The sequence below is a fragment of the Malania oleifera genome, chromosome 7 (assembly GCF_029873635.1).
Source record: "Malania oleifera isolate guangnan ecotype guangnan chromosome 7, ASM2987363v1, whole genome shotgun sequence".
Taxonomy (NCBI): domain Eukaryota; kingdom Viridiplantae; phylum Streptophyta; class Magnoliopsida; order Santalales; family Ximeniaceae; genus Malania; species Malania oleifera.
In genome coordinates, this window is record NC_080423.1 from 70,890,050 (window position 1) to 70,909,292 (window position 19,243).

General features: G+C 37.6%; 1 protein-coding gene and 1 pseudogene across 43 annotated transcripts in view; both read left to right on the forward strand.

Moving 5' to 3' along the window:
* Positions 1-253: 253 nt before the first annotated feature.
* LOC131160309 (dirigent protein 17-like) overlaps positions 254-19,243 on the forward strand; it is a 66,219-nt gene continuing 47,229 nt past the window's right edge. For 28 of the 43 annotated variants that reach the window (XR_009137994.1, XR_009138001.1, XR_009137996.1 and 25 more), the window contains exon 1: positions 269-466. Coding sequence is in view for 1 of the 43 variants with exons in the window: in XM_058115842.1 (XP_057971825.1) it covers positions 299-429 (131 nt within the window). In the remaining 42 variants the exon portion in view is untranslated. Of the gene's footprint in view, positions 467-19,243 lie in introns of all 43 variants that reach the window. The other 15 variants (XR_009138002.1, XR_009138005.1, XM_058115863.1 and 12 more) reach the window with 4 other exon arrangements.
* On the forward strand, positions 12,636-12,893 carry LOC131160311 (polcalcin Bet v 4-like; annotated as a pseudogene).

Genomic DNA, 19,243 nt, shown 5'->3' on the forward strand with positions numbered 1-19,243 from the left:
TTTATTATTTTAACCATATTTTTAATTGTTCTTTAATCCAAAAATTAAAATTTAATTTATTTTTATTTTAAAAATATTAATCAAAACAAATTGTTGGGCTTTAATTTTTAATTTTTAATTTTTGATTTAGTGTTCATAATTTTTGTTAATAATATTAAAAGAATCCTAACCTTTTTTGCTTGATTAATTCTAACAAATCGTTAAATGTAATTTTTTTTTGGTAATAAATAGAGTTTTTCTTCATAAAAATATTATTGATTCGGCAAACCAATTCTAATCCTGAGATCCAACTTATAGCATGCGCTCCATCCACCGACCGCGTTCCTGGTCTCCACTTGCCCTACCCTCTGGCGGGTTTGCGCGCGCTACTCCGTTTCCGTTCCATCCACAAGGTAATGGCCAACGGCAACGCCCACAGCTAACGGGCAGGTGATCCTCTGTGTGTGTCATTGGGAACTTAGCGTTGGTAAGGAGAAAAACTTCATACTTGTGGTATATAAGTTTCTTGTTTACAAATTTAATCTTTTTTTTTTTTTGTAATCTGTTTGTACCCAATCAAATTATTTTAACTTTACATTTACAGAATATATTTTGAATCTCGAATTTGAATTTAGATAAATTTAGACAAAATCTAATATAATTTTGTACTACACAAATCTGAATTCAAAGTCTCTTCCAAACATAGAGTAAAAGTATTTGAGAGGACTGAGATTTGTGCAAAACTCCGCATCATTTCTGGATTTGCATGATTCAACTGGTGACTGAAGCACATAGTGGAGTGGTTGTATCTCAAAATTTCTATCTTACACGCTTATGTCTTATTCTTTTGTTGACTGTGATTGCTTGACAGTTATTTTAAGACTGACAGTTGCATTGTGAGCTCTGTATGTGCGCGCGCGCGAGCACACGCGTATCCCATTGATTTACTGTTTATGCGTGGTTTGCAATTTGCTGGAAAATGGCTTGTGCATATTGTGTTTGCACAATGTGTTTGTGCAGTCTTACTTTCACTTGGTTTTTGGTTTTTGCTTTCTAGAACTGCATTAAATGACTAGTGCACATTTTGGTTATTTTAGGAGTTTGAATTTCATAGATTTGGATTTGTTGGATTGGGCAAAACTCTCTTCATTGCGTTTGGCATTTTATCCAGTTCCACCTTTATCCAAACCAAGGTTTGACAAAGCTCCCAAACATGGGGTTAATATTGATGTTTGGACATTTGGTTATTTAATTTGCAAACATAGACAATTTGAGTGTAAGGTTGAAACAATGTAAATTTTTTGGTGTATGAGATACACATAAAATTGAAGCTAGGGTGTATTAAACTATTAACACAACTTTCTCTGTGAAAACTCCATACCCCAAGGAAAATCATGCAAACTCAAAGGGACAGCTCTTGAAGAAAATTAAGATATTTTTAAAAATGATTCTTTAATATTTAATTGACGTAGCAAGATATATTGCTTTAAACCAATAAGCAATAGGCTTCTTCTTGCTATATCTATGGAAATTGGAAGTGATGTGGAACAATCATTGGAAGCCATTTGAAATTAAATACATACATTTATTTTTGTACCTTGACCTAATGATGATTGCTCATCAGTGATTGGCCAAATTTACTTTGTAAAGGCTACGAAACACTGACAAACACTGACACTCCTGAAAGCCTTGAATAGTATTTGACATGTGTTTGATACCAATAGATGCTCAACACAGCCCAAGACATGTTGGAAATTATTCTAATTGTTTTTCCATTTTGAATTTTCGGATATCTTTGAGACATGGTTGGACATGGAGGGATGTAACTTGGTGTTATGGACAAAAACACTTCACATCGTTTAAAGGGCCATGCAGTACTAGTTGTATCACACAAATTTAATTAGTTAGCCATAAACTACGGATTCATCACATGAACAAGTTATCAAGCATCAAATACATTAGGTGGAAGTAGCGAGCAATCAAGTAAAACAAAAGTCAAATGGTAAAGCGTAAAAGCTTTCACAATTCATAGTATCACTATCACACCTCCATTGGCAACGTGTATTCAGCGAGAGATGCATGCACGCTAAACATGTTTACAATAGTTAGTGAGTTTTACTTGATTGGTGAATACTCACCCTTTCCTAAAGAGCTTTCTATGCAAATCGAACTCTAGCACGAGGAAACATCAATATGACTGAGGACTGATACTTTCCCTTTTCCCCAAGGCAATACTCAACCTAATGAGTACCATTTGCATGATGGTTTCCCTCCCACTATGGACAAGACAAATGGCTACATCAAGTGCTTGAATAGGTTTGGATGGTGACATTCTCCCCTCTTATGTAGTTGAAAACCTCGTAGATTTTGATATTCAATACTCTTCAACTTTATCCACAAACAATAGCATGTCTTCCATTGACATCCAATAGCAGATTTCTTTATATTCGAGGCCTTCTAGTTCACTAAGAAATTATGCCATTGTCACCTTGATGATGTGGACTTGAAGATGTCTTTAACTTATTGTCTGGTTGTGAGGTCTTTAGTGACGTGAGATTGCTCTGCTTAACTGACTTCTAGTTGGATCTTCAATCCAATGATGAATGATTTGAGGTAATTGACATGAAATACATAGTGCATATTCATACAAGGTGGAGGATAACTTATAAAAGCTTTCCTATTTTGGCTAAGATGGGGACTGGTCCTTTATACTAAAGTAGTCCTTTATATCGACACCATAGTGACTTGGTGATGGAGCTAACAAGCATCGAGTTACCCACATTGAAGTGTAAGGCTTGTCTTTTGATTTGCCCACTTTTTTGTTTGCTTGGAAGCTTTCTCCATGTAGGCTTGGGGAATCTCCACGTTTTGTGTCTTTTTTTTTGATGAAGATGCACACCGTTTTCTCTACGATTCATCCATTCTGTGATGTTACAATGGCCAATAACATGCTCAAAATGAATCTTCTTGGTTGTTGAACTCTTTTAGGCGTTGAAACAAAACCTAGCCATGTTGAGTACAATGAGTAGATTCAAGTAGGCATGTTTGTGGTTTGGTTACCTAAACCAAATTGAAGGTTTTGGTTTGGTGTTTTTGTGAATGGAAACTAATCCGAACCCTTCGGTTAATCAATGATTTGGTTAACCAACGATCTGGTTAACCAATGGTTCGGTTATCTGATCCGAACTAATTTTTGAACGAGTACAATTTTTTAAAGAAAAATGAGATATTTGACTTGGGGTTTGATGTAATGTGCGCATTTACACTTTATTTATATAAATTAATCACCCAAAAAAAAATGTATGCGTACTATTTTGTAACTTTAAAATATATTATATACATTATTATATAATAGTATAGAATATAAATTGATACACTCAAAATTGACAAGTATGCCCATAGGGGTGGATAGTTGTAAGGCCAACATTGGACAACATTTGATGTCTCGCATAACCGCCTTTAGGTTATCTATAACCCCTAATGCAGTTACAAGAGTTACTATTGATGTCCTGCATAACCGCCTTGAGTCACCCATAACACCCCCTAAGCATAATGGAGAGTCACCCATAACCTCCCTAAGCATAATGGCGAGTCACCCATAACCTCCCTAAACATAATGGCGAGTCCCCTAACTCCTCTAAGCATAATGGCACGCTCATAAATTTCAAGTTGAAGGGGAGTCTGCCTTCACCACTATGTAAAGGGGATCTCAGGAGGAGGTAAGTATCTCATTCTCACTTACTCTTCACTTACTATTGCAATTTGAACCTCCCATTCCCTAACTTAGGCATCGAGGTGATCCCCCGGGATACACCCAGTGTCCTCCAAGCCATCTTTGTTTGGTTTTTTTTAGGTGGTTGCGGTCTAAGGATGATTTACGAAAGTTGTTCGATTTTTGGCAGCAACAGTTGGCGCCGTTTGTGTGAACCTTTGGGAGGTTTTCTATCCTTGACCATGACTATGTTGCATAACTCCAAATCAGAACTCGCACGGGGAAACCGATCACTTTAGTCAGTTCATTCCACTTTAATAGATAACCTAAGTGTGCCACTGAGTGACTTTATAGCATTCCAAAAAAAGGGTGGAAGACATGTTCACTATGATTTTGCATTTAAAAAAAAAGATCATAGGGAGCATGGTTCGGAGGCTAACTAAATAGAAGTAGTGTCTGACGGGAAGGCAGCTGCCCCATAAGAAGTTGTTGTGAAGGCCTTAGATATGGTAAATAAGGTAGAAGATGCAAATAGTGTGGGCAACTTATAGACTCACGATGTGCGAACCCCAGTGGCGTGAACTCCAATGGCAGGAATCCAAATGATGTGAATCCCAACGGTGTGGACATGCCTAGACCAACAACGGCTCATATGATGAGTACCATTCATGAGGCCTCGAAAATTTGCTCAATTGATGAGCACAACTCATGAGGCAACAAAAGAGTGAGCACAACTCACTAGTATTGGCCCATCTAATGAGCACCGCTCATGAGACCCTGATGACTTGCCCATGAGGCACAAAGGAGTGGGCATGACTCACCTATAATGACCCATCTGATGAGTACAACTTATGAGGTCCTGAAAACTTGGCCACTTGATGAGCACGGTTCATAAGACAACAAATGAGTGAGCACAACTCACTTATAATGACCCCATCTGATGAGCACAACTCATGAGGCAACAAAGGAGTGGGCATGACTCATCCATAATGGCCCATCTGATGAGTACAACTCATGAGGCCCTGAAAGTTTGCCCACTTGATGAGTACGGCTCATGAGGCATAGAGCAGTGAGCACGACTCACTTGTATTAGCCCATCTAATGAGCAGAGCTCATGAGGCTCCATAGGCCTGCCCAAAAATTTATTACTACTTTCGAATAAGAGAAATTTATTTCAAATATTTGAGAGTAATTGGGAGGGAGGGGGGAACTGAGACACCCAAAATTGACAGGTATGTCCATAGGGGTGGATAGTTGTAAGGCCAACATTTGACAACATTTAATGTCTTGCATAACCACCTTCAAGTTATCCATAACCCCCAATGCCGTTACTAGAGCTACTATTGATGTCCTCCATAACCGCCTTGAGTCACCCATAACCCCCCTAAGCATAATGGCGAGTCACCCATAACCTCTCTTAGCATAATGACGAGTCACCCATAACCTCCCTAAACATAATGGCAAGTCACCCATAACCCTCTAAGCATAATGGCACGCTCATAAATTTCAAGTTGAAGGGGAGTCTTCCTTCACCACTATATAAAGGGGATCTCAGGAGGAGGTAAGCATCTCATTTTCACTTACTCTTCACTTACTATTGCAATCTGAACCTCCCATTCTCTAACTTAGGCATTGGAGTGATCCCCCGGAGTACACCCCGGGTACTCCAAGCCATCTTCGTTTGGTTCTTTTCAGGTGGTCGCAGTCTAAGGACAATTTATGAAAACTGCTCAATTTTTGGCATTAACATAAATAATACATATCGTAAAGAAATACATGTAGTGGTTTGGTTCAGGTAAGCATCGGTGTATGAACTTATAAATCGAAACCAAACTGATAATTGAAAATCGTAAAAAAATGAACCGAAACCCAACTAAACAAATCAGTTAACTGAAATTTAGGTTTGGCTTGGTTTGGTTCGGATTGGTTTTCAAATATTTTTGAAGAAACCTAGATTCAACCAACTCTTTTGGTTGGCGGGGTAAGTACTTTTCTAGTAGCCCATTGAATTTCTTTTTTTGACCATGAGTTTGTGCCTCTTGGGGCGATAACTCGAAGAGACTCAACTTGTGAATTATATGAATAGTTTTGATTAGAAGTTTCCTATGAACATGGTTTTAAATAGTGGTAGCGGGTAGTAGAACGTAATAGTAATGGGTGTAACGGAAAGCGGGAGTAGTGAATGTTATGCAATGTGAAGCAGGTGTAATGATTGTGAATTTTTTGCAAGGACACACAATCTAATGTATATTGGTGTATTTGCATGTGTTAGAGGTTATTTATGTATTTTATTATTATTATTATTATTATTAAATGGGTTTGTATGTTAACTAGTGAGAGTTAGTAAGGGAATTATTGTCATTGGAATGTGTTTAATTTGTATTATAAATAGAGAGAAATACCTATTTTCAAGTTAGGTCATTCATTTTAATCAGAATCTCAACATGGTATTAGAGCATGATCCAACCTTAAGTCTATTATACTCGGCCATCACCAAAAAACAGATTACCGACCTTGCCCTTCTCAGATCCACCTCCACCCTTCATTATTTCACAAAACCAACCATATAGCCAAAAACAACCCTTCGAAGCCTACCCCTACAAAACCCCATATTCGGAAAAGGCCCCATGTGCCGCCACATGCCAGCCAACTGCCGATAGTGCCGACCCTAAGCACCGGCGTGTGAGAGAGTTTCTAGCCACCTTTTTCTTTTTGACTTTTTTTTTTCCTTTGTCATTTTCTGATTCCTTCTCTAGACAATATTTGTTGGGCATGTTTTTTGCTAAGATATACAACCTTTTTCGACCATGCACTTGCGCTAATTCGTTAATTTCTGTTTGATGTTTGTAAAGGCTTCTTTGTGGGTTTCTTGGAATAGTGGCAATGTTCATAAGTCAACTTAGGAGGATGTGGCAATGCTATATCAATAAGTGAGTTGTTCACCTTGTCCGTGGTTGTGTTGATGCTTCACGTAGTTTGCGATTGTCCCGATTAGTTTTGATTGTTCTTCTTGTTTGACATTGGTGTGGTTGTAAGTTTGTGAGTGTGTTATGGAATCTATGAATCCCAAAATTATGTTTCCTACATTGCTGCTACAAATAACGACTCAAACGTTGGATGGAAAGAATTATGTTCAATGGTCTAAAGCTGTTTGAGTTTATTTAGCAGATTAGGAAAATCTGACCGCTTGTTCCAGTTTGATCCTTTTGATGAGAAAAGAAAAGAAGTGTGGATTCAAGAAGATGCCTTGATAGTTTCCCTTTTGTGGAATTCGATGGAGCCATAGATTGCATGGATGTGTTTGCATCTAGATGTGTGTAAGTAGATTTGGGATTATGCCAAGCTTCTATACTCTAGTAACATTACACATGTATGATTTATACCAGGAGTACTTTTAGTTACAACGAGGAGATAGGAGCATTGTAGATTATTTTGGAGAGATGAAGCGTATGCATGAGGTGCTTAATGTCTTGCAACCTATAATTGTTGACATTCATGAGATGTAGAAGCCGAGAGAGTAGATTACAATTCTTCGGGTTCTAGTGGGCTTGAGACCTGAGTTTGAGGTAGTCTGGTCCCAGATACTTAGTAGTGCTAAGCTGCCTTCATTTGCCAATGTTTATTCTTGTGTCCTTCGTGCTTCCTTTAGCACACATTTTCCTGCTCTTGCATTTGGCTCTGAGAGGACAGCCTTTGCTACACAAGGTGATTCTAGTTATCTACTGGACAACCGCAAAAGTTATCAAGGTGGTTCAAGTGGTGATGGTGGCAGAGATGAACGAGGTAGAGACACTTCTTGCAGGTGCACTCACTGTGGATGGAATAATCATACTATTGAGCAGTGTTGGAATCTCCACGGTATACCTTCACTTGTTGCCAATGCAACCACCACTGACTTCACATCTTTGGGGGCAACCAATGCTGTTGCCATTGACTCCACACCTTTGGGGCTGAGTGGGGGGCAACATACTGTATCCATGTCAGAGGAAGAGTATTCCAAGTTCCAGCAGTATCAAGCGTCACAACAAGCTTCTCTTCCCATTACATCTCTTGCCCAAATAGGTAATCCCATATTATGCCTATCATCTAGTACTTCTTGTCCTAGTCCTTGGGTCGTAGACTACGCAACCACTAATTATATCACAGGTATACCTAGCTTCTTCTCCACTCTTCAATATCGTGTAAATTTACCTTGCATTACTCTTGCTGACGGATCCACCACTGTAATTGGTAATGTAAATCACACTTATTCTATTTCTCTTCCTTCAGTTTTTAATATTCCAAAATTTCCTTTCAATATTATGTCCGTTAGCAAGATTACTAAATCCATGAATTGTTCAGTAACATTCTTCCCTAATTTTTTGGTTATTCAAGATCTGAAGATGAGGAAGACGATGGCGGAGGGCGTGAAGCTGGTGGACTTCATCACTTTGAGCCACTATCTCCTTCTACTGCCTGCACTGCTGCTGCCATTCCTCTCCAAATTCATTGTCATTTTGGTCTTCCTTCACTGGAAAAATTTTAATGTTTTGTTCCTGATTTGAGTTTTGTGTCTAGTCTTGATTGTGAGTCTTGTCACTTGGAAAAACATCATCGTTTCCCTTTCGCTTCCCGAGTCAATAAATGGGTTGCAAGCCTTTTCATGTTAGTTCATTTTTGATGTTTGGGGTCCTAGTAGAGTTGTGTCCAAGTTCAGTTTCTAGTACTTTGTAACCATTGTGGATGATTATTCGAGAATGACTTGGCTATATTTAATAAAAGATTGTTCCGAGTTATTTCATATATTTTGTGCCTTTTATTATGAAATAAAGACTTAATTTGGTTTGCCAATTTGAATACTTAAAAGTGATAATGCTAAAGAGTATTTCAGTGCAAAATTCATTACTTATATGACTCAGTTTGGTGTTGTCGATCAATCATCCTGTGCCCACACTCCTTGACAAAATAGGGTTGCAGAGAGGAAAAATAAACATATCCTTGGAATTACTCACTCCTTTCTTTATCAAATGCATGTACCTAAAGTATTTTGGAGTGATGTTGTACTTACTACTTGCTATCTAATCAACATGATGCCATCCTCTATTCTTAATGGTAAAATTCCCTACTCTATTCTCTTTCCTAATTCACCTTCATTCTCTTGCCCTCCTCGTATATTTGGGTGTGTGTTCTTTGTTCATCAACTCCTCGGGTGTATAAGTTGGATTCTCGTGTTATAGAATGTGCCTTTTTGGGCTACTCATATACTCAAAAGGGATATCATTGTTATAGTCCTGTGCTGCGTCGCTTCTTTGTTTTTGCCGATGTTACTTTCTTTGAGTCTACACCTCACTACACCCAGCCCTTGAGTGTTTCTAAGTTCAATGAGTCTCTTCCTTTACCTAATCTCCCATATTCTACTTTGCTGTCCTTGCCCAACCAACCATCTGAATCTCCATGTAGCTTGAGTCCTTCTCATTGTCTTGATCGCCCTAATTTGCAGGTGTATTCACAGTGGCAGTTCCAAGGAAGAGAATCTCCTTAAGCTTCGACTACTGCGCCTTTGGTTTCCTCGTCTGATGATCATATTTTCCATGATGTTGATCCTCTTCTTGCTATTCAGAAAGGTAAATGCACATGTACTCAACATCCCATTTCCAACTATGTTTGTTATGACTTCTTATCACCCTTCTATTATTGTTTTGTTACTACTCTATCATCTACTACCCTTCATAAATCTGTTTCGGAAGCCTTAGCCCACTTTGGGCAGAGGAATGCTGTTGTTGAAGAGATGAATGCTTTATAAGACAATGGCACTTGGGGCTTGGTATCTCTTCGTTCTGACAAGTCTATGGTTGGTTGTTGTTGGGTTTACATGGTTCTGTGGCTCATGTAAAGGCCCATCTTGTTGCTAAGGGGGTATACTCAGGCTTATGGTTTGGATTATTCAGGCACTTTTTCTTCGATTGCCAAACTTACATTAGTACGCCTGTTCTAAACGAACCAAGGCCAATCCGAATTGATCTTGTAAGAGATTCCTACAGAACGAATACGTTTATTTTTTAAATGATTCATATCGTAACGTGTACCCATTCTTAATTTCAGTCCAATCAAATGATCCACAACCGCCAACATGAGGTGGCGGCACTTCCATTCTTAGAGGGAGGTCTTGCATGAGTAGACGCACGTAGGCAAGCAAGTAGGAAAATAATCTTTATCTGCAACAAGCATATAAAGCTTTGAACATCTCCTTGGCTACTACTTGTCACTAGCCTTTGCATAAGCTAGATGTGAAGAATACCTTCTTGCATGGTGACCATGAGGAGGAGGTGTATATGGGGCAACCACTTAGGTTTGTTGCTCAGGGGGAGTCAGGCTTAGTGTGTCGGCTCAAGAAGGCACTATGTGGTTTAAAATAGTCTCCCAGAGCTTGTTTTGGTCTTTTTAGTGCTATAGTACTTGAGTTTGGTCTTCGACGGTGTGCAGTTGATCATTTTGTGGTTTATCATCATAATTCATTGTGTAGGATCCTTCTTGTTGTTTATGTGGATGATATTGTTATTACAGATGATGATGATAAAGGTATTTAGAGTCTAAAGCTTTTTCTATAGACTAAGTTTCAAACCAAAGATTTGGGATCATTGAAATACTTCTTGGGTATAGAAGTATCTAGATCGTCACAGAGGAAGTATGTTCTTGATTTGTTGGATGAAACTGAATTGTTGGGATCTAAACCAGTTGATACACTCATGAATCCTAATTGCAAGTTAGTGCCAGATTTGGGTGATTTGCTACCTAATCTTAGGACAATATTGGAGAGTTGTTGGAAAATTGAATTATCTCACAGTCACTTGGCCGGATATATCTTTTGCAACAAGTGTTGTGAGTCAATTTTTAGATTCTCTGAGGACAAGTCATTAGGATGCTGTAATTCACATCTTGAGATTTCTCAAAGGTGCACCCGGGAGAGTATATCATGATCAAGGTTGCACTTATATCCACTGATATATAGTTGCACATTTGGCTGGGTCGTCTTCTAACTGGAGATCCACAATTGGGTACTATATCTTGGTTTAGTGGTAGTTTGGTTTTTTGGAAGAGTAAGAAACAAACGGTGGTGGCTAGGTCAAGTGCTAAATCTGAATATAGTGCTATGGCTTACACTACTTGTGAACTATTTTGGTTGAAGAACATGTTGGAAGAATTGAGTTTTTCACATTCTCAACCAATGAAGTTAATGTGTGATAATCAAGTTGCTCTTCATATTGTGTCCAACTTGGTCTTCCATGAGCAAACAAAGTACATTGAAGTTGATTGCCACTTTGTTCGAGAGAAATTTGTGCAAAAGCTCATTACTACCGCTTGTGTGAAGTCTGATATGCAGTTTTTGTTAGTTTTGGTTTGAATTATCTCTGTTAACATCCCCCATCAAATTGATGCTGGTAAATGAAAAGCATCAATTTGTCAACCAAGAACTGATATTGGTGCCGAGAAAGAGCTTTAGTGAATATGTCTGCAGTTTGTCGTTCGGTGGAAATGTGAGGAAGAGTAATCACTTGTTTGTCAAAAGATTTACGTATGGAATGGCAATCGACTTCGATATGTTTTGTACGCTCATAGAAGACAGAATTAGCGGCGATCTGAATAGCACTGGTATTATCAGCATGAAGAGGAGTGGAATGAAGCTGAGAAAAACCAAGTTCACCCAATAACCCACATAGCCATGTGATCTCAGAGCATGCGGAAGACATAGCACAATACTCAGACTCAGTGGAGGACTTGGAAACTTTGTCTTGCTTCTTTCTCTTCCAAGAAATGAGTGCATTGCCTAAGAGCATGCACCAGCCAGTAACAGAGCGACGAGTATCCGCACATTCGGCCTAATCAGCATCACTATACCCCACCAACTGTAAGGAAGATTCCTTAGGAAAGAACAATCCGTGTGTAGAGGTTCTCTTCAAATGTCGGATAATGCGGTGGACAACGGCTAAATGAAGATGTCGAGGAGACTGCATAAATTGACTAACTTGCTGTATAGCAAAAGAAATATCAGGACTAGTAATCGTTAAGTAGTTCAAACTCCTAACAAGCTGCCGATATAAGGATGGATCTAATAGAAACTCGCCTTCCTCTTGACGAAGCTTAAGATTTACCTCCAAGGGAGTAAGAATAGAATTACCCGATTGGAGACCAGCCAATGAAATCACTTCCTGCGTGTATTTGTGCTGGTGTAACAACATACCAGTTGGAGTAAGCTGCACCTCAAGGCCAAGAAAGTATTGCAGGAGACCAAGATCTTTTATGTGAAAAGAGGCCTTGAGATGCTGTTGTAATTGCTTACTTAACTCAGTATCAAAGCCAGTAATTACAATGTCATCAACATATACCAAAAGCAATACAATTCCTCCAGAAGTCTTGCGAAGAAAAAGAGAGGAATCAAGCTGACTCTAAGTAGAATGAGAAGCAAGCAAGGTAGAGCGAAATTTATCAAACCATGCACGAGGAGCCTGATTCAGACCATACAAGGATCGGCGTAGCCGACAAACCTCTGAGGAAGGTGTAGCAAACATGCCGGGGGGTTGGAGACATAGATTTCTTCCTTCAAATCCTCGTGTAGAAAAGCATTCTTCACATCCATCTGTCGGAGAGACCACCCCTACGACGCAACAAGTTCCAAGATAATCGGCGCAGTAGTTATTTTGGCAAAAGGTGCAAAGGTCTCTTCATAATCAATACCATACTTCTGCTAGTTCCCAAGAGCCACGAAACGGGCCTTATATCTGTCCAATGACCCATCGGACCGATACTTGACTGAGTACACCCATTTACAGCCGATAGGTTTGACACCAGAGGGACAAATCACAAGATCCCAAGTGTGATTATCTTGAAGAGATTGGATTTCTCCCATTCCCCAAAACTCATACCGAAGGAAAATGCACTCCATCACCCACCACATCAGTGCACAGACATGGCGGATGACGAGGCGCAGGATAAGGCTGTGCGGGAACAAATCTTCAAGCGCTTTGACACCAACAGCAATAACAAGATATCGTCCGTATAGTTGGGGGAGGCCTTGAAACAGCTCGGCGTTGTCACCAGCGATGAGTTGAAGCGAATGATGTCAGAGATCGACATCAATGACGATAGTTTCATTTCCTTCCAGGAATTCACAGAGTTCCACAATGCCAACCGCTGCTTGATGAAAGATGTCGCCAAGATCTTCTAGTTTCTTCTTAATATATATGTATGTGTTTGTTTTGTGCTGCATTTCCGATTTTTTGATCATGATCACAGACATGAGGTGTTTGATTTCATGTGCGAACTGTTTTGGCCATAGTTTTAATTGTAGACTCCCGTAAAGATTGTAGCTACAGGTGGCGTTTTGTTTATTTGGTTGAAATTGGAATTGAAATTAAAATTTCTAATGCTTTTGATTCAAGCAATAATTTCTTAATTGAAATAGAGTAGTATACATATTGAGCTTTTGATAAAAGAAAAAACAGCGATGAGAATCGCACGTAGTGATTAAGACCAAAATGACGGATTAGAAGAGGGGCTCTGATACCATGTTAATTTTGGTTTGAATTATCTCCGTTAACAGCTTGCTAATTTGTTTACCAAATCTTCGGGCCGGGGGGGGGGGGGGGTTGTGTTAAATTTATTTGTAATAAGCTAGGAGCGTATGACATTTATGCTCTAGCTTGCAGGGGAGTGTTAGAGGTTATTTATGTCTTTTAGTATTATTATTATTAAGAGTGTTACGATGTTAATTAGTGAGAGTTATTTAGGGTATTATGTTATTAGAATGTATTTAATTTGTATTATAAATAGAGGGAGAGACCTATCTTCAAGTTAGGTCATTCATTTTAATCAAAATCTCAACAACATGTTTTAATCTTTTAATCCTTCTTAAAAAATGTTATAGTGTTATTTTGGATCCTTTAGTTCAACTTACTAACATTGTTTAATAAAGGCAACAACTATTTCATTTGTTTTAAACCGCTATTTATAGAAAAATTGTATATATGCATGTGTGGTTTTCCACTTTTTCATTAATGACATGTTTGATGAATAAATTTATAACACCAAATTCCTTATACACTCCACTAATCTATTAGGCACATAAGACATTCAAATAATACAATAAACTAAACAAGTTCTATTATTTTATCTGTTTAAGTAACAAAAATCAAATAAATTTACTCTAGCAAGTTATATTGTATAACTAAAGCATAAGCTTTAAAAATTTAGGCTAACAAGTTATATTGTATAATTGAAGAATTTAATACTCTTTTGAGCGAAAGAGCATTTCTCCTTCTTCATGTATAGACTGTTCTCCTTCAGCCTATCCAACACCTTCCGCTAATGCTCTTCATGTTCTTCCAGAGTAGAACAGGGTAACAATGTCATCAAGGTATACCATGACAAACATGTTGAGGTATTATTTATACACATGATACATCAGAAAGTTGCAAGCACATTAGTTAACCTAAAGAGCATCATCACCAAGAATACATAAGCTCCGTACTACATCATGTGAGTAGTATTTGGCTCATCATCTTTTGTTATCCTCACCCGATATTAGTTTACCATAAGTCAAGTTTGATGAAGTATGTGATATGATTTAGCTGATCAATGGGATATTTCTTGTGCACAATTACTTTGTTGGGTGTGCATTAATTCACATATATTCGCATGTTTTCATCATGTTTCCTCCAAAAATACATAAGCTCCGTACTACATCATGTGAGTAGTATTTGGCTCATCATCTTTTGTTATCCTTAGTTTACCATAAGTCAAGTTTGATGAAGTATGTGATATGATTTAGCTGATCAATGGGATATTTCTTGTGCACAATTACTTTGTTGGGTGTGCATTAATTCACACATATTCGCATGTTTTCATCATGTTTCCTCCAAAACAACATTGATGTTGCTTTGAACAACTCATCAAGAGGCATATGTAATGGCATATGTAATTCTACAAACTTTGGATGCGCCGTTAGGTATGACCCTTTAGTAGGGAGCTTCATCATTGGTATCACAATTTTATGTAGTACAGCTCGTCGTGTAGGTAGTTTGCGTGGTAGCTTTTTTGATATTACAACTTGACACTTCTTTAACCTGTCTTGGATGGTAGTAGGCACTAGCTCCTATCCTACCTCTTCATCCACCCAACGAGGCTAGAGAAGTTGGTATACACCTTCAAATCATCTCCTTTCACTAAAACTTGCATCATGTGATTTGTCGTCATGCAAAAGTTGACTAGAAAATGGCATTGGGACCGCCCTATTCTCCTGTAAGAATTCCATTCCAAGTATATCACTTGCAAATTTTCCATCAGAACTATTGTGAAATTTGCATGTCCCTTCTATTGGCCAAGCTTTACAATCACTTCCTTGGCTACCCTTATTGTAGGTTGGTCTATGGAGTTAATTTTAATTGCTTTCATGCGTCAGTCATTGACTCATTGTCTAAAGTTGAGTCTTTGCGTTTCATTGAGACAAAGTTGTGGTAGCCCCCATATCCACTATAGTTGTGCTCTTCCTATTGATATGTAGATCCAAAAACATTAACCCTTTAGCTTGGGCAACCTTGGATTCTTTCGTCAATATCTCCAACGCATTGAGTAACCGCATTGTACCCATCCTTGAGGTTTCCTCATCCTTATCCTATTCATGATTTTTCTGCAATGGAGGTTTGCAAGGTATTGAGAGATGACTTGTAAGGGCAATCAACCACTTTATGGGTGCCTAGACACAACAAGCAGACAATCGTACCCTTACCATTGGATGTGTTGGAGGCCTGAGACAAGGATGCTTTCTTTGACGTTAATGCCTTGGTGTTGGCTCCCCTACTTTTGGGTTTGACCTTCTTTAAATATTTTTCGCTATTTCCACTTGATGAGCTACTCTCTTTAGGTGTGGGTTAGTCAAACATTTTGAGGCAGCTTGTGTGGTAGGGAAGTCTTGAACTCTTTGTAGATGAAGTTGAGTCCTTGCCCACAATTTCAAACCTTAAAAAAAATAGAGCAGCTTTGTTTTTCACTAATATGTCTCAAATATCCACACCAAAGTAGAAAACAGTTTCACATTCCCTTACTATCTTGCTTTAGATCCACAATTTGTGTCGAGCATTCTACTCAACATTCTAAGGAAAGATTATGCCTTGAGCTCACGTTCAAGTTTGCCTAGCTACCAATTATACATTAATTGATTTGGATGTGTTAGATAGAAAAGAAGAAGTTGTTACTCTCTCTCTCGGAGTCATCAAGAGGGGTTTCATTGACGAACAAACTGGAAGAGGTGATCTTTAAGGAAATGATTATTTGGAGGTAGAAGACAAAGTTTAAATGGATAAGAGATGGTGATTGTAATTCTAGGTTTTTTTTTTTTTTTTTTTCCAATGGATAGCTAGTGGGAAAATGAGGAAGAATTGGATCAGGCTGTTGGAGGTGGATTGGGGGGGGGGGGGGGGGGGGGGTTTATTATATTGGATATTAGCAGGATGAGATCAAACTGGTGCTGGAATCTTTTTGTCGCTGATAAGACAGCTTGGTTAGAGAGGCCTTTCGAGGATGAGTAAGTTAGATCTACAGTCTTTGGGATGGAGAGGGATAAAGCTCCCAAGCCGAATGGTTTCAATTTGGCTTTCTTTTAAGAGTGTAGGGTGGCAGTTAAGGATGCTTGCTGAAGGTTTTTAACGAATTTCATTAGAATGGGATTTTAAGCAAGAGTATTAATTCTACATTCATAACTTTTGTTCTAAAGAAAAGTTAAGTCTATAAAGAATTCTAATTATAGACCTATTAATCTAGTATCTAGTGTTTATAAAATAATCCCTAAATTTCTAGCTAGAAGGTTGATTGTGGTGTTTGATAAGACTATTTTTAAGGCCCAAAGTGCATTGAGAGGGGGGGGGGGGGGACAGATTGTTGTTGATGCCATTTTGACTGCAAATGAAGTCATCGAGGACGCTTGGAAGAGGAAGAAGAAGGGGCATTTTTAAGCTAGATTTCGAAAAAGCTTATGATAGAGTGAGTTGGAACTTTTTGGATTAGAGTTTTATGAGGAAGAGGTTTGGAGAGAGATGGCGTAGTTGGATGAGAGATCATATGTGTTAGATTACCACTTTACCTAAAAGCTTAACCTGTTAGGTTGTGGGCCAACAATGTATATCAAGATTTAACACTCCCCTGCACGTGCAGCCTAATAGCATGTGGAGAGATTAACACACGATAAATAGTACCCATGATCTGGAACACTATTTTTTTTTTTTTTAACATGCTATTAGGCTTAACAAAAAAAAAAAAAAAATACCACACAACAAAGGGCAACAAGACTAGAACCCATGACCTCCTGGTAACCAGCTCTGATACATTGGTAGATTACCACTTTACCTAAAAGCTTAAGCTATTGTTAGGTTGTGGGCCAACAATGTATATCAAGTTTTAACAGTAAGTCTAATGTGAATTATTTGGTATCAGTGAATGGTGAGCCTAAAACTTGGTTTAGGGCTACGAGGGGGATTAGACAAAGGGATCCTCGTTCCTTGTTTTTGTTCATCTTAGTGGTTGATGTTCCGAGTAGGGTGGTTATAGGGTTGTGGATATAGGTCTAGTGAAAAGGTTTGGAGTGGGGAGGGAGGAGGTAATGGTTTTGCACCTACAGTTTGCTGATGATATTATCAATTTCCGAGAGGATTATCGGCCTTCTTTTTTGAATATTTTGTGGCTTCTCCATATTTTTGAGAGGGTTTCGAGGCTGAACATTAGTATGGGGAAGAGTGGTCCTGGCTATTAATATGCTTGTAGAGTGTGCCAGGGAGTTATCATAAGAGGTAGGGTGCATTGAGTTGGAGTGGCTGTCGTCCTTTTTAGTGGTTGCTGGTTGCTGAATTTAACAAGTTCTGAACTAAAAAAATGTTGAAACTTTGAAAGTAATAAGTGGTGTTTGGTTGTGTTTAAAATAAGTGGTATTTGGGTACTTTATTATTGGGTGCTATGTTATTATTTTTAAATATATTTTGAATTACAAATATTAATATTTTTAATTAACAATTTCATTAATAATTATTTTAATTAAAATTTAAATATTTTTGATTAAATAAAATAATATAAGATTATTATTTTTAGTAGATAATAATCTTGTTATTAATGTATATTTATAACATATTACTATCATATTAATTTATGATAAAAATAATATTATTAATTAAATTTAAAATTTTAATTTATTTACTGTTAATTTAAATTAATAATAGTTCTTGTTCAATCCAAAATTGAATTATGATAGCTAATATGTTGTAATACGTAGTAAAATAATATATAATTATTTAAAAAAATGTAAAAACAATTATATTAATTTTTGAATTAAAATTTATTTTTAATTTTTTAATATTAATTTAAATTGTAGATGGTTCTTCTTCATTTCAAAATTAAATTATGTTTCTTCAATAATTAATATATTGTAATACATAATAAAATAATAAATGATTATCGTCTAATATATATATATTTTTTTTTAATTATAAAATAGCCACTTAATTTTTTTTCTATTTACAAAATTGACCCTGTGTATGAACAGTGCCACTCATAAGTGGCCAAAAAGTAATCTTAGTTTGGTTCTCAAAAAAGTGGTTCTAAAAAAGTACTTTTTGCAATAATTGTTTTTTGTAGAACAAGCAAAACACTACTTTTTTTATTTTTTTGGGTGGTAAAAGTGCTTATTTTAAGTGTTAAAGTGCTATAAGCACCTTTGTTTTAAGTGCTCCCAAATGGGGGCTGATTTGAATCTCAACCTACTTGGTACGCCGTAAGAACTGTTTGATGTCAATTAAGTACTCCAATTCTTCAATATCATAGGCACCACAAAATGCTCTTGGTTCCATAACCCTTGCTCTCCCATTTTCTACCCTTTGTAGAATTGGCATTCCAGAAAGCACGAACCATATTCATCTTTGTAGTAAGCTCATGTGTTTGGTGTTATGACACTTCTAACGTACCTTGGAAATCTTTTAATAGTTCATATTGGATCCTTGTTGCCATTTTGGGATCCCTCTAATAATTCATTAGTTTGTAAGTTGTGTCACCTTTACGGCCATATGGTTGAAGGTCTTTACTTGTGCCTCTAGCACATCAATCATCTCTGTATTAGTATGTGACATGATTTATTAGCATGTGACATGATTTATTAGCATGTGACATGATTTTATTACCTATGCTTTACACCATCCCAAAAGTCGAAAGCAACCATATCACGAAGCAATTAATTAAGCTCTAATACGAACTATTAGAGGACAAACACTTCACACCGTGTGAAAGGCCGTGTGGTCAGTGTATAATTTTTTATTTTTTATGACAGCAAAAGAAACCCATTGATAGATTAAGAATGAACAACCAGGAGAAGAAACATCTCCTTATCAAACTCTAGGAAACCCCCGAGAAAACAAAAATGCAAAACCAAAAGGCACAAAAACAACACAAAAAAATTCACACGTCCCAATAAGTCAGCAAAGAATGCCAATCACACTGAATATCCAAAAAGTACGCCCCTTTGAAGTATCCATTACTCACACC